Source organism: Etheostoma spectabile, chromosome 20, assembly GCF_008692095.1.
Source record: "Etheostoma spectabile isolate EspeVRDwgs_2016 chromosome 20, UIUC_Espe_1.0, whole genome shotgun sequence".
Taxonomy (NCBI): Eukaryota; Metazoa; Chordata; class Actinopteri; order Perciformes; family Percidae; genus Etheostoma; species Etheostoma spectabile.
In genome coordinates, this window is record NC_045752.1 from 24934854 (window position 1) to 24949948 (window position 15095).

Here is a 15095-nt window from a genome sequence, read left to right on the forward strand (position 1 = left end):
ATTGTGAAATAATTGTAGTCTAATGCCTACTGGTAACATCCGGAAATTCACAACGATTTTAGGGCTGTTCTGCTGACGACCAGTAGGTTCTCCCTTTTAAAGGTCATTCCCAAATTTTTTCAGAGTATGTGAAAGTTTGTGGTCTAAATGGGTTTAAAGATGTGATGTGCAGCCTGAGCTTTATGGGGATTTATGAAGAAAGACAAAGACAGGGCCCCAGTCATCCAATCATGTGTTTACACAGAAATTCACACCATTCTAACCCTAACATCACTTTGACGTTGACAGCGGCATGCTTTTTATTTGAAATTTCCTTTGTTGTATTATTTCCGGAGTCAATGCTATTTCCTGTTTTGTTTTGTCTTTTCTAAGTTTTGTTATCGAGACATCATTCTCGTCTATTCGCCAACCAACAAAAAAACACGCTGTTGTATTTTGGCCTCATCCTTTGTGGCATGACGCTTTAGTGGGTGATATTTGTTTCCACATATATTCAGGGTTCCATGTGGCTTTGTACCATGCAGCTTTTAATGAAAAGATCCCTCTCTCGGTTTTCAAAGCAAATCAAAAGGCAAGAAAAGATATTTTCTTACCAAGTTACATAACTGTTGGCACTATTTGAAAAGTCTTGTACCCTTCAAATTTTTTAGTCAGTCTTCCAGTCCCTTTCCTTCCCCTGCCAACTTCCACCTAATGATGTATTTGCTCAATGACTAAATGCATTTGCAATGCATTTTAAGCTATTTTGGTGTAGATGGCATAAAACTGTTTTGCCACAAATTCTAGTGTTTTCTACTTTATTGTTTCTCTTTTCAATCGGCTTTGTTTCATTGCCATTTAGAGTTCATTAGAGTGTGTGGGGTGACACAGAGCTGATTGAAAATTGAATAAAATAAAGTTTCACTTTCAGCAGGGCGAACTTTGATCATTAATTACTTGCATGCTTTTTGATTAAGCCTTGACTCCATGCCCCCATATTTAGACCAACTTTGTTGCTTTTTCTGCAATTGTGTTTAAGTTGGAAACCATTTTTGCGGGCTATCTTACCCCTCACCGTCTTTCTTTTGCCTGTGGCTGTTGTCTGTCTGGTCAGTTTGGAGAAGTGATTCTGTTCTCTGTTGTAAATCTGTTGTGTTCTCCTTTCAATTAATTTCATAAGATGGCAATGGTTCTTGAATAGTTTGATATCTGATGACCAAGTAAACAGGTTCTATATTTTTTCGTGGAGACGAGACATTCTGATACATACAATATGATACTGGTACAAAAACACCCCATGGACAATGATTAGTAATACAAAATATTCCCATAATCTGTAAAGTAGTACATCTTTACAGATTAACCTGAGTAGTGTCACTGTCAATGTCATGTTGGATGCAATACCCTCCCCCATTATGTCAAAGGCCTAAACTAATAACAGGATGTCAATACACAGGGCAGAGCGCTGTTTATTTCAAACAGCTGTTCCAAGAGGTGCACTATTATATATCAAAACACATGTTAATATCATCTGTTCCGTGCTAGCGGACATGCAAAAGAGAAACAGCTGTGTGTAGCATGCAAAGGCGTACCACTGTCGCTGACTGAGCGGGGTTATTGTTGCCTGATTGAGATCAGACGCCTGAATGTCCATCATAAACCATTTAATGCCTTTTCACACCTAAAAGTCAGATCCCAGGTTCATGTTTTTGTTGCAATGTATCAGAGATGGGGACTAGAGTTTCATAGAGACTCATCCTCAAAAGACTTCAGACTCGACTCAAACTCGAGACGCAGGACTCGTAAACAACAATTATTTTTCAGAAAGTTTCACTTGTCTGCATGACATCAGTGTCTCATTGTCCAGTTGATAGTCACATTTTAATTGGCACAACTAACTATTTGCCTCATAGCACAGATGTGATCATAAAGAAATACAAAAAAAAAAAAAAATGGCACACTACCAAATAGGTATATCATAAAGCAGGATGCTGCTAGGCTATAAACTGTAGGCTGACCACAAATCAACATTATTTGACATCTTTGAAGTTTTCAGCTCAATGCTCACAGTTTCGTGACTCCAGCCTGATAAACATGGGCCCATATAATTTTGAGAAAATTTCAAATATTTGAATTCAGTTATGTTTTTTATTCAAGTCTAATAAACTTGTTATATTTTATTGAGTGTTAGAAATGGTAGAAATCATTGCAACATTTGGTGGAGAAAACCACCCATTTCGAATGTTATCATCTAATTGAATGGGTGTTATCAGTTGTTATCACCACCGTGGATATGATGCAGAAGGGCCCTACACTACCTCCTAGCTGGAAAAAGTCTATCTATTGGTAAATTGGCTCACCAATCTTCCCTGTAAGATAACATAGTGTGAAGAATGGCAATGGTAGAGAGAGGTGTTTTTACTTGCACTTTGTGACTTTGTTCTTTAAAAGATGCTATATTAAAGTAACACCAATGTTGCCAAATCTTTTCTAATGAGCACTAGCTGCAACACACAAAATAATAAGCAAAACTTAAAATACAAAACACAAGTATTTCACTATAAAAAGGAGAAAGCAAGGATAAGCTAAATAAATAAATAGTCTTCCACCAGGAATGGAGTAGGAAGAAGCTAAATGTTTTTCAAGTCTGACCCCTTTTGTAAAGTCCAAACCTTTACATTTTTAATTAGAAAATATTTTCAATCTTTTATTTTATAATAAACAACAATACAACCCTGTAACAGAAAACCTCTTCAAAAAACAAAAAGCATTTGCCAATAAATTGATTAAGTTACTCTTCCATAATGCTACATGCTTTTAGGAGTAGTTTTAAAATCAACTAGATCCGTACATTTCAGAGCATACCACTTTAAGAATAATGCGTTAGTGTGCTCGTGATGACGCACATTAAGAAGTGTGCATGTTATATGTATGATGCTTCTGTAGATGTCTTCCCACACCTCCATACAATAGTTTAGATATCTAGCCATTCCAGCATAAATTGTGGTCTAGTTTCACTCCCATAAAAATTCATATAAACTCTTTCAAACGTATTATTTTTAATCATCACAGCAACCTTTGTATTCAAATGTGTTTTCCTTTTCCCAAACCTTATAAATTGAGTTCCAATCAGATTTAGTGATAATTTGTTTGAGTCAAACCACAATTTCAGCGGCCCCAATTCTTCTGAGACAACCTCCGGCACCTGCTGTAGGTTCTCCCCAGAACAAAAGATATTGGCGTCATCAGCAAAACCAACACATTTCACAATACTTGGTACTTTTTATGATTAACATTTTTATTTTCCTTATTTTACCGGGGCCAAAAAAATCCCAAAATACAATTTAAAACATGAACATAGCCACCAACCCACCCACCCCTGTCCCAGCCCGTCCCCTCCAGTCATCACCACCCACACAAAGAAATTTACAAGAAAAAATGATGCATTAACAATAACATTCAAGACCATGCAAAAGCATAATAACAAATACACACACTATAAACCAAATTAACATATGCATGAATGAAAACACCATAAGTACCTTCCTTAATCCTAGTGTAGACATCCAATCTGGAATTAGACTAGTTTTGACCCAACTTCTTATTTCCTTATCTTTTCCTAAATGGATCGATCCATTCCCTAAACCAAATAATCTGAATGGAACCTGGGTCCCTGCAATCCAACATAGGTTATCACAGACTTTATTACAGGACCATAAGACATGAAGTAATTGGCCGTCCTCTGTCTTACATTTCAAACTATTTGGTGTGTCTTTTAAACCAAGTCTAAACAATCTGGTGGGAGTCCAAATCAACAAATGCATTATCTTGAACTGGATGAGGTGAACCCTCACATTGCGTAATTCAACTTGGGAACACAAACCATTTACCTTCCCTACTATTGAGAGATTGAGTGTCATCCGTCTGTTAACATCGCAAGAGATTTATTCGATAATGAATCCAAATTAACTTTAACTAGGTCTTTTAACTGGGGAGGGAGTAAGATACCTTGATATAAGATACCTCGCTTGGGCCACGGAAATGAACCTGATTAGAAGGCTGTTAGGGCTGTAAAAGGGAATTCTTTTGACTTGAATTTCAAAATCACTGGCTCCCTCTGCTATAATATGGTAATATCTAATCATACGTGGGTGTGCATAGACCTGCTACCTCAATGTGAGAGAAGTTGCTCTTATAGGTGGTGCCTTAACTCCTGTCTTCCACAGCAGCCAGAACATATTGAATGGCAGGGAGTGCACTATATAACATGCTTCATTTTGTAAGAGGAATAGTGCTAAAACTAGAAAGTAAAATTAAACATGCTGAAACAGAGATTAAGCCAAGAATGTTTGCAGCATGGCCTGAGAAACCTCACTCAATTGAAATACGAATAAAATAATGTTCTATTTTACAAGAATAAATTCAATTTATTCAGGGCAAGACAAAATTATTTTCAATCAAGGGACAAAGCAGGAAAATGATTCGCTTGATACATAAAACTCAGGGAATCAGCTTCCACGGTTTCTGCAGTTAGATCCAATTCTGGAGCTGTTTTACAGCAACTGTTGCTATCAACCAGATGTTTAAAGAATTTAACACTGATCTCTATGGGACATTTTCTACCTCTGCTGATGAAGGAAAGTGTTCCTTCAGAGCAGAATTCTTAAAGTTTTGCAACTGACCCGGCTCCACTTCTGTTAGAGGCACTGGAGAAGGGCATACTGCCACCAACATTTATGCAGGCTTGATAACTTTGGTTCATAAGAAAGGTAAAGACTCCGGAGACGCCCAATTTCCTAATTTCCACAATCGACATATAGGTTTATTGGAAAAATGTCACATCAATTTTGATTTTCTTAAGACTGGACATAACCTGCCTTCTCTTGATGGGATTCCCCAGCTGATTAACATCCAAGGGGGAGAAAAAACATAGAGTTTAAGTTAGACAACACAACTGCATATTAAAATATCACAGCCATTTTCTGAGCACATAACAAATGCATAATGGTGATGACTAAATACAACTAAATCCCAAATACTCTGAAAACTCTGAACTCTAAACCTGAACAGTAATGCGTAGTCCAACTCAAGGTAAAGTTTGTCTTTTGAGTCCGTAATCCGTTTTGCTCCACACTCTCCGTCTCATGTACTGATGCAAAAAAAAGAAAGTGTACGTCCAGAATCCTGCAAAAGAAAATTTGTCCAAGCCAATGTTCTATATCAGCACCAGTCAGCTCCTAGAAATATTTGAACAGAACACAAGAGAAAATCCACGCAGACATGACGCTGCCCGTCATCATAACTCAACTCCCTGCCGACAAATCACTTCATGTTTTTATATGAATGCCATCGCCTTTTGAGGCTCCATCCTTGGCGTCTATTTTAAGTTTGGCAGGATACAGGATTCTAAATCTCAGCTATTTCTTACACTCCTTGAACTTGTCAAGCTTCATCTGTGTGGCTCCAGAGAAGACTGGAAGTAGCATTTGGCAACCGTTATTATGTTCAGGTCAGCTTTCCCTTGTTTCTGGCATTATGCAGTCAGCCTACCAGTTCTCTGTCGGAGGATCTCAAGACTTTCACCAGTATGGTCCTGGGTCTGTCTCCTGCCTGGTGCTGCTGGCCGGCGGTTCTGTGTACGCACTTGAGCTCACATTGTCCCTCAATTTTCCTCCTCCTTCTTTACTCTCGGGAATGCCCACAAATGGACATTATTGCGCCGGATCGATTTATCTTTCAATATTTCCCAAAGCCTATCCACCTCGCTCCTGCTGGCAGATGGATTATCTTGTCTCTCCCTCTCCGCCGCTTGGAAGCCCTTGACTCTCAACTTCATAAATTCAGGTTACCAGACTGGAGAGTTTTGACTGCATTTAAACTATGGACTTGTAAATTTCCTTTAGACCTTCTAGCTCAGCCAAATTTTCTCAAGAGCTGCAAATGTTTTACCAATGACTGCCTGTGTCACACCACTAGCTTGCCCCACATTTTAAGCGGGCTCAAATGCTTCTGGATATCTCCACAGGCCGCAAGTTTTCAGTTTTTCAGCATTTTTGGCTACTACAATGTGTCTCCTACAGGCTAAGTACAAATATCTCTGGCTAGGATCTCTAAATGAATACATTAGTACAATATGGAGCCTTCTGTCCAAACTTCTATCTGGCCATTTGGTCACATTAAAATAATACTAGATACTTTACATTTATCAATATATGAATAAAATAAATAATTTAGGACCTAATATTGACCCTTGCGGCACACCACATGTACCTGAATGTATATAGTTATGATCACCCATCGTAATGTCCAAATCGTTTAATTTTACAAGTCAGGGGAATTATTTATGAGACACGAGAACATTGTAAAATTGTCAAATTTTCCAAATTGTTTGAATGAGTTCAAGAAAAAATATTAATGACACAATTATAACGGCCTCATCATCCAATGTAAAGCCCAAGCACTTAGTGTAAGTGTAGTGAAATGTAAATTATATTGAAACACATCAACCTAATGATTTATTTAAGTTTGATAATTAGGCCTGTTATGACAAAAGTCATGGACATTGATAAAGACTTCTTTATGTTAATTACCCAGTCATGTCATGGCCATGACTAGGGCGGGCTACTGAATTCAATATTTGTTATGCACAGACCGAATTTCCACTAACATAATGATTATCAAAAATCGTGTTGTCATTCAATACACTATTTCAATACCTAATCTCATCTCATCTCATCTCAGGATTCTTAACATTGCACATCTTAGAGGCAGGCAGGATAAACTCAACATTACGTACAGAGATCAGGCTCCCATAGTAGGAGCTGAAAAATAAAAAGATCAGTGCAATAATGTTATAATTATTACTTTTTTATAATTGGTATTGAAAAATGTATCATTTATGAACTGGTATTGAAGTAACGGTACTAGTACGTATCAGTCTCTGATATCCAGCCCTAGTTATGACGGTGTCATGTCAGTGTTGTCCATACAACAAGGTAACATTCAACATTCAAATATAGTGTTACCAAAAGTTTGACTGGTTGTATGTGCAATTTCTCCTTGCAGTATCATTAAAAGTATAAAAAAGAGGTAATGTTACAGGCACCAAGACAAACATGCAACAGCATCACAAGGACACACACACACAGACACACTCAATGAGCCAATAAGCACGCGGCATTCTATTTCCAAGATCTAATCATGCTTAGCATGCACTATGCTGACATTCCGTAGCAGGCTCCTTCTAACCTGTTTTTAAGAGGCTGATAACCACCCTTTCAATGGAGTGATTACATTATAAACGAGTGAGCAGACACATTCTTTCTTGGCTGCACATTTTTGGATGAATGAATCCCTCAATTTAAGATGGATTAATGTTACAGAACTGACTGAGGGCATTTCCTCCATAGCATTTGAGCATTGTCCAATTTGCTCAAATCCATTCACCAAATTCGAATAGTTTTTATTTTATTTCAGCAATACATGCCACCTTGTGTTGGCTAATACACCAAACAGTGAAACTAGGGTCCCTGTACTTTGACATACATCACACCCTGTGTGTGTTGCTCTTGAGACTGGAAGATGAAAAAAGATAGAGGCAAGTGTGTGTGAGAGAGAATGTTAAGAGATACACATCTTTATTGGAAGGATAATGATAATACATCTTAATAATAGCATGTAGCTGTTCTCTATTCTTCTTTTTACAACTTGAGAGCAGATGTAAGTGAAATTTCTTTGTGCATGTATTAAAACCATATGTCGGGCCAACATTTAAAAAACCTGGAATCTGACCTCAGCAATGCATCTGCAACCCGTTCCTGCTGCTTGATTGTAGATAGATTAGATCCATTGTCATTGTGCAGAGTACAAGTACAAAGACAACAAAAGGGGCTTAGTAGGTTAATTGTCACTGGGATGGAGAGCTAGAGTTCTGTAGGGTGACAGCCGCAGGAAAGAAGCTTCCTCTGAAACTGCAGGTTCGAGTGCAGAGAGACCTGAAATGGTCTGAGGGGAGTGGGGTGAACAGTCTGTGGTGTCATTACTCCCCAATGGAGAGGAGTGAGGAACCGATGATGCATTGGGCAGCATTTGCTGTACCAAACTATGACACAGGTGTTGAGGACGCTCTCGATGGTGCAGTTGTTGAATTTCACAGCAAGTTCACCAAGTGTTATCATAAAGCACACTTGAAATGATCTTGACTTGATGTTTTTAAGTAAATTTTACAGCCCCGAGGCAACCACCGGTCTCCATTTAATTTCCTTTGAGCGCAGACTAGTCAGCCGCGTTATTATGGATTATCCAGTTTGTTCAGGTCCTATCCCCTGACCAGTCGGCTATCCTAAACTTAACTACTTGAGGTCAATCAATCAATCAAACTTTATTTATAGAGCACTTTTTATACATTTAAAATGCTACAGTTAGAATCACTTTGAGACCCACCACCAACATCCACACACTCTCATACATACACTAACTAAATAATGTGGCTGAGCACGGAAAAGCTAAGCTAAGCTAAGGTTAAAAAGGTGGGTTTTGCGTCTGCTCTTAAAAATCTGAACATTCTCTGCAGCCCTGAGGTCCTCTGGCAGGCTGTTCCACAGATTCTCCGTGAATTTGGGAATAATCAATAGGCCAGTACCGGAGGACCCAAGGGTCCGCAAAGGCTCATTGGGTATGCCGAACCCTAACCAATCAGGCTGCTGCGTAGGGCGGTACTTGCCGAGAAATTGTGTGGGATCCATAATAACGCTAGTCAGACATTTGCCATCTTATGGAATTCCTCTCCGATTACATGTTTACCTATATTGAAAAACCATGTATGTTAAATGGGGAAAATATTAGATTATATGTCAAAAGACACTTTGGGGTTAAAGCTGGTATCTGTGTCTATACATCCTTTGGGGTGGTGGAGATATTGTAAAACATACAAGCCACAGCTTGTATGCACAGAGGTTTGACAGGTACTTGAGGCTTTGGGCCGAGGCCATCAGTACCCTTTCACCCCCCCCCCCTTTTAGTGTCAAGTTGGGGCTGGAGAGTTATTCTTAGCCTTTGCATCAGCAAGCATTTTGTTAATGTAGGAATTTGTTCCTATAGTGGGAACATCAATGGCGTTCTGAAGATACACAACCATTCCACAGTTCAAGGGAGAAACATCATAGCCCCCATTTATTTCAAAATTTCAAAGTTCAAAGTTTCTGGTACAAAATGGTTCTGGTACTAAATGCGCTGCCGCACCCGTTACAATTTGAACTTACATGCCAGTGTGTAAGCACCGTTGGACACTCTTTAAACTACTTTTGAGAAATATAGATTAGCTGGTTGGTACACACTTGTCATGGTGCATTGTGCCAACAATCTAATGGCAGGTTTAGATAAACTGCAGCTGCCACTTTGAGCTTCCACCACTGCACAGGATATCAGCTTTAAGCTTGTCTTTCGACTCTTTATCATATCATATTTGAACACTGAACAAATTGCATTTCACACATAGTCCATGGCAAAATATTATTTATGTACTGTATGTTTTGTGTTTTGATTTTCTTTTTCTTCCCCACTGTTATTAGTTAAACCCGAGCTGTGTCCCAATTGCATACTGCACACAAATTTTACCAGTTTTTTTCAATTTCTTTTTTTTGGGGGGGGGGGGTTGGGTAAAATGATGTATACTCAAACATGTCAATTTGCAAACAGAATTTACTTGATGTTGAGTGGTGCATTTTACAACAGAAATGGAGAGTTGCTTTTAACAAAGTTGGCGTTTGCCTGACATCTGCCTGCACACATGTTGTATCATAACTAACACATGTTGTTTCTTTCCAGTATAATTGTTTCATTACCTTAATTTCATTATTCACAAATAGTAAGGGATTGGGACACAGTGACTGTCTCCTATTTTTCCAACATTGGTCAGTCTTACCTGCTCCCAGTTTGCTGTGTGTTTTTTTTCTACTTTCCCTAAATGCAACTTACTTTAAGCATGCATCGACATCCTGCAGTACAACTAAAACATAGCCAGAAAATGATAAAAAATAACCCATTTATAGCCAGTAGCGTCTCTCTCTCTGATTTACACCCAGAATGCACGGCTGCTTCATGTTAAAGACTAACATTACAGATAGATTTGGAACACATGAGAGAGGAGCTCGGCCTCCAGTCGAGTGCCTCTCTCAACACTGTCTGTTTTGTATTGTGTGCATCTGGTTGTAGTGTGTGCAAAATTTTGGCTTTGTTCTTTCATCCTAACATTTTTCATTTGATTTGGTTTTAACTGCTCATATTTCTTTGTATTGATCCAATTGATCACTGGCATTTTGGTTCTGATTATGGTTTTTGGCTTATGAAGTATGTTTAGTTTGTTTTTTTGTCAATCAGATAACGTTTAAATCACAGTGTGAAATAATATTATATTATAATAGAAATAATATTTTTGGGGATTTGGAACTACTTTAGTGATTAACTTGTGTGTTATATTTCCTGTAGTATGCTTTTCTGGCAAATAAAAAAAAAAAAATGAAGTAAATGTTCAAAACAACAACAGTTGCACAATCAACTCAACTTCAGGCATTTTTGTAAACATGTGCAGAAGCCCACAGATTAGTAGGTGAAGCAGTTCCAGATCAATTGCCATACAAATTGATCTTTGCTGAATAATATTTTTTGTAAGACAAAAAACAAATGAATTGCATGGCTAAGAAGTTGCAGTTTAGGGTTTGTCAGACTTGTCAGTGTTAGAGTTCTTCTGTTCTTTTCTGTAGATGGGCATGTATATTGCTCATTGTTTGTATATCCCCATCCCTTCCTTACAGCCAAAAGCTCTAATGCCGCCCGACCGCTTCGTACTGCCTTTACATGGACATGGCAACTGACTTACACTGTCACCCTCATCACCCTCATTTCCTCTGTAGTATGTTCATAGGTCCCAGCCCTTCTTCACCGTCTCCCTTGTCTTTAGAGATATTAAAGTATAGAGTCATCCATCCATTCTACACTAAAGTTCAAATTACAATTCAAGCAAAAACTGTAACATGGATAGATTTAGATTCTATTCAAGTCTATTGCAATGAAAACTATGTAGATACACTTTCTTTTGTAAAAACAAATTATTTACCAGGAAAAAACAAAACATAAAAAACAGAATTATGGTGTTTATTTTTTATGTTATGTGTTGTGGATGTATGTGTTGTTGCCTCCCTGTACCGTCGTGTTTTAAGATAGAACACAATCTACAGTGGATAAAATGATCTTTAAAGTTACCAAGTGGCTATCCAACATTCTTACACAACTTTTCCTTTGTAAACTCTTTTCTTCATGCCTAAATCATGCGGGCAATTTGTTGATGTAAGTTGAAAATACACAGAATACATTTACACTCTTGTTTTTTTTGTTTTTCTGAAGATGCAGTTTGTAGAATGTGAAGAGATGGACTTAAAATGTAATTCTTGTGTATGTCACAATGAAAGCAAAGTGACATAATGAATATGGTAGGTGCTACATGTAGAACCATAATCAACTCCCAGATCCAATGTTAAGGTACACAATTCAATCCCATGGTGTAGGCTGACTCACTATTCATCATTGAGTCCTACTCGATATAAACACAACATGCTACATGCTCTACAAACTGCATGTCCAATCAAGCTGTGGACAACTAAATGAGTTTTTTAACAGTGTTTTGAAATGATACAATACATTTGCATTGATATACAGACTTGTGTGCTTGTGAATGTTGGTGTTTGTGATTTGTGAGTTACACAACACAGTTTGATTTATTGCTATACAATGTGCTTTAAAGATTCAGTATGCCCACGCTTGATGACAGTGGATACTTTCCATGTCAATGGCACTTTGAATGTTCACTCCTGCTTGAGATCACTATTGCATTATAAATAAATCTCATTCTTTGCACTTCTCCTTAGAAATTAGAAGTGCCACTGTCAACAGTCCAGTACTACTGTTTTACTACGGTTTAAATGTGTGGTTCACCATTGAAGGTAATAATGCAGATATCCCATTAGACCTGAAGTTAATCAACACATCATAAATAGTATGCCGTGAGGATTTAGGAGGGAGAGATACAGCTTGGATAAATAGAGATTAAAATCATTAGAGGGGGAGCAGGGTTATAGTTGGAAGCTTATTGTTGTTATTGAAATGCAGTGTGGGGTCCTAAACCCAGCTCTGTCAAAGAGCCACACCTCAATGTTACAGCCCCGGTTTTAAGCAAATACAGCAAAAGACAACGAGAATTTGGTTAATAATATAAGCAATTATACAGTTAGTCATACAGTTGAAATGCTTTGGTTGTTAGGAAGTGCCAACTGATGTTGTTGTGTTGTGTACAGCAGGTTTACTAATTGCATCTTCAATAATAACTAAATTTACCAAACCAGTTTCTTGCTCTTATTTATCATGGAAGAACATTTCAAATATTGTGTGTACATCTCTAGCAAGTTCAGACATATTTGCAAAGAATTGGTCTGATTTTATATTTTACATTTTTTACTTTAATATAAAGAACATGTAGCCTACGATTTGTTAGAGAACCTGGTCTCCTGTTCTTCTGGTGAGCAAGAGGCTAACTGTAAAATGAAGCTCTTGAAGGATAGTTCACAGCATGACATCTTTTACTCAGGCTAGTGTTCCACAACGGGTGAGCATTCAGGTGACTTTACTCTCATTGACATGGAAGAACTAAGATATGTTATAGTTCAACAGCGTTTTCTTGGCGTCACAGAGCTGCTCTTAAAACAGATCATTGTCACTATCTGGAATATCTTTCATAGAAATAGCACAAATTAACTTCTGGCTTGTTGATACAGTCTGTACACATTTAGAAAGGTTTGTGAAAACTAATTGATACAACTAATATGCACACATTGGTTAGTAGGGAACTCTAAGTCATGATATTCCAAGACATTAAGGACTTTATATGAAAAATATCTGTCATTTCTCATGACAAATGCTTCAAATGTGCATCCAATTGAATATCAGTCCTGATTAACCAAATGAGTTTGCATAAATTCATTGATTGAGGATTTATCTCATTTTTTACACACAGCTCCACCTTCACTATTCAAGGGGCTGCACAAACTGGTTGTTTAATTTTTCTTTAAGCTCGAGATCACCCTTACATCCAGAGCAGCTCTGTATCTGAGAAGTGTTTGTAGACCTGTAACTGCAGTTTTTTATTAGCAAAATAACGCAAAAGGTTTAAGGTGATTGGAGAGCTATTACCGAGCAGTAAACACTGCTGTCATTTATATTATAACAGAAATCTGTAGTTTGGATAATACATTTTATCTTAACCATGTTCATGTTGCTGTATACTGTGATGATGTTAAATTAAAGTAATTTTCAATATTAGATGCATCCTATTTAATATGGGGGAGGGGGTGGGATGACAATAATTATAGTATCTTTTGTTTTTAACTATGAATGGGTTTTCATTTATTTGTATTCAGCAAACAAAGTGTATTAGGTTACACTTTTTACTGAGTTTGCACTTTGGCCTAAATTTCTTTTTAATTATATTGAGGTATGCTTAACTATGTCAAGCACATTGAATTTGAAGCATATTTTGCTTGATTTGTCTTGCTCATCCATGCACACCTCTTAAGCCTTTTGAAATATATCAAATATGCCATTTTTCCTTTCTTTGGTCTTAATCTAGCAGTCTTGATTTGATATGCCAAGTTTTGGTTAATTTTGATTGTTTGCTTTGGTATTCTGTCCAGATGTATTTTCGGGGATTTACTTTATTTCATAAAACCCCAAAGCTGTCCTCTAACATGACTGCCTGTCTGTCTTCAACCCCAGGAGCTGAGTTAGTCATCCCAGTACTTCAGGATCCATTAGCGCACCTCTCGTAGCTACTTGTGCACCCTTCATTCCCACTCCCTCAACCCACCACCCACCCCTGACCATTATTGAGACCACCAAAGAGTCCTTGTCCAAGGCCACTGAGGCGGGGGTACCTTGCTTGTCGGACCGAGGCAGCGATGATTGTGATGATGATGGCTTGGTGATATCGGGGTCTGGCTCTGGGGAAGCGTTCAAGTCTAACCTGCCCCCTACTGGTGATGAAGATTTTTACACGACCTTCTCCTTGGTAACAGCTAAGACCTTATCCACGTCAGGCTTTGAAGGTGGCTACGAGACTTTTAGACAAAACAAACCTTCAATCTCCAGACGCAGTAGGACTACCACTACCGCCATACTAACCGCCGACCAGAGCCCCACCACCGCCACCTCTGCCTCCACCGCAACCCTCCACAATGCTCCGGCCAAACAGCCGGCTGGCATAATGAATAACCGCGAGCTAAAACCCCAGCCCAACCTAGTGTTGCTTCCATTGCCCACAACTTTTGAGGTAGACAGCAGCAAGCTGAGGGGCCCATTAATAACCTCCCCAATGTTCCGTAATATACCCACAGCACTCCCCACAGAGCCGGGCGTCAGGCGAGTTCCAGGGCCCTCGGAAGTGGTCCGTGAATCTAGCAGCACCACCGGGATGGTCATCGGAATAGTGGCGGCCGCTGCCCTGTGCATCCTCATCCTTCTGTATGCCATGTATAAGTACAGGAACAGGGATGAAGGCTCCTACCAGGTGGACGAAAGCAGGAACTACATAACCAACTCAGCTGTGCAAAGCAACGGCGCTGTCATGAAGGACAAACAGCAGAGTTCGAAAGGCAGCAACAAGAAGCAGAAAAATAAGGATAAGGAGTATTATGTGTGACTGTGAGACTTTCGTGAAGACGAGAGAGTGAAGAAAGAAAGCACTAAGAGAACAATGACTTTTCCTTGCAAGGAGCTATGACACATGATGGTATAACATGGAACTTGAATAATCGCATACTGTGCTGAGTAGTTGAACTGATATGTACTGTAATATAAAGCACACTTACTATTGTAAGCATAACAACAAGGCTAAATAGCAACTTTAGAGACCTTACTCTTCTATCTGGTCAGAGACATTATCAGTATAGAAATATTTCACAGCTACATCATTCTCCCAAGTGACTTTTAGAGCTATGTGATCCTTGGCATTAAACAAAAAACTTTTTTTGTAAACTTGTTAATTACAAAAGGCTCATAATCTTATACATTTT

At 38.4% G+C, this 15095-nt stretch overlaps 1 protein-coding gene across 4 annotated transcripts in view; it reads left to right on the forward strand.

Moving 5' to 3' along the window:
- The window catches only part of nrxn3a (neurexin 3a), a 269643-nt gene extending 254921 nt beyond the window's left edge, over positions 1-14722 (forward strand). For 2 of the 4 annotated variants that reach the window (XR_004327078.1, XR_004327079.1), the window contains exons 24-25: positions 10791-11322; positions 13801-14052. Coding sequence is in view for 2 of the 4 variants with exons in the window: in XM_032501200.1 (XP_032357091.1) it covers positions 14418-14722 (305 nt within the window). In the remaining 2 variants the exon portion in view is untranslated. Of the gene's footprint in view, positions 1-10790; positions 11323-13800; positions 14053-14417 lie in introns of those variants that run through there. The other 2 variants (XM_032501200.1, XM_032501201.1) reach the window with 1 other exon arrangement.
- The last annotated feature ends 373 nt before the right edge of the window (positions 14723-15095 follow it).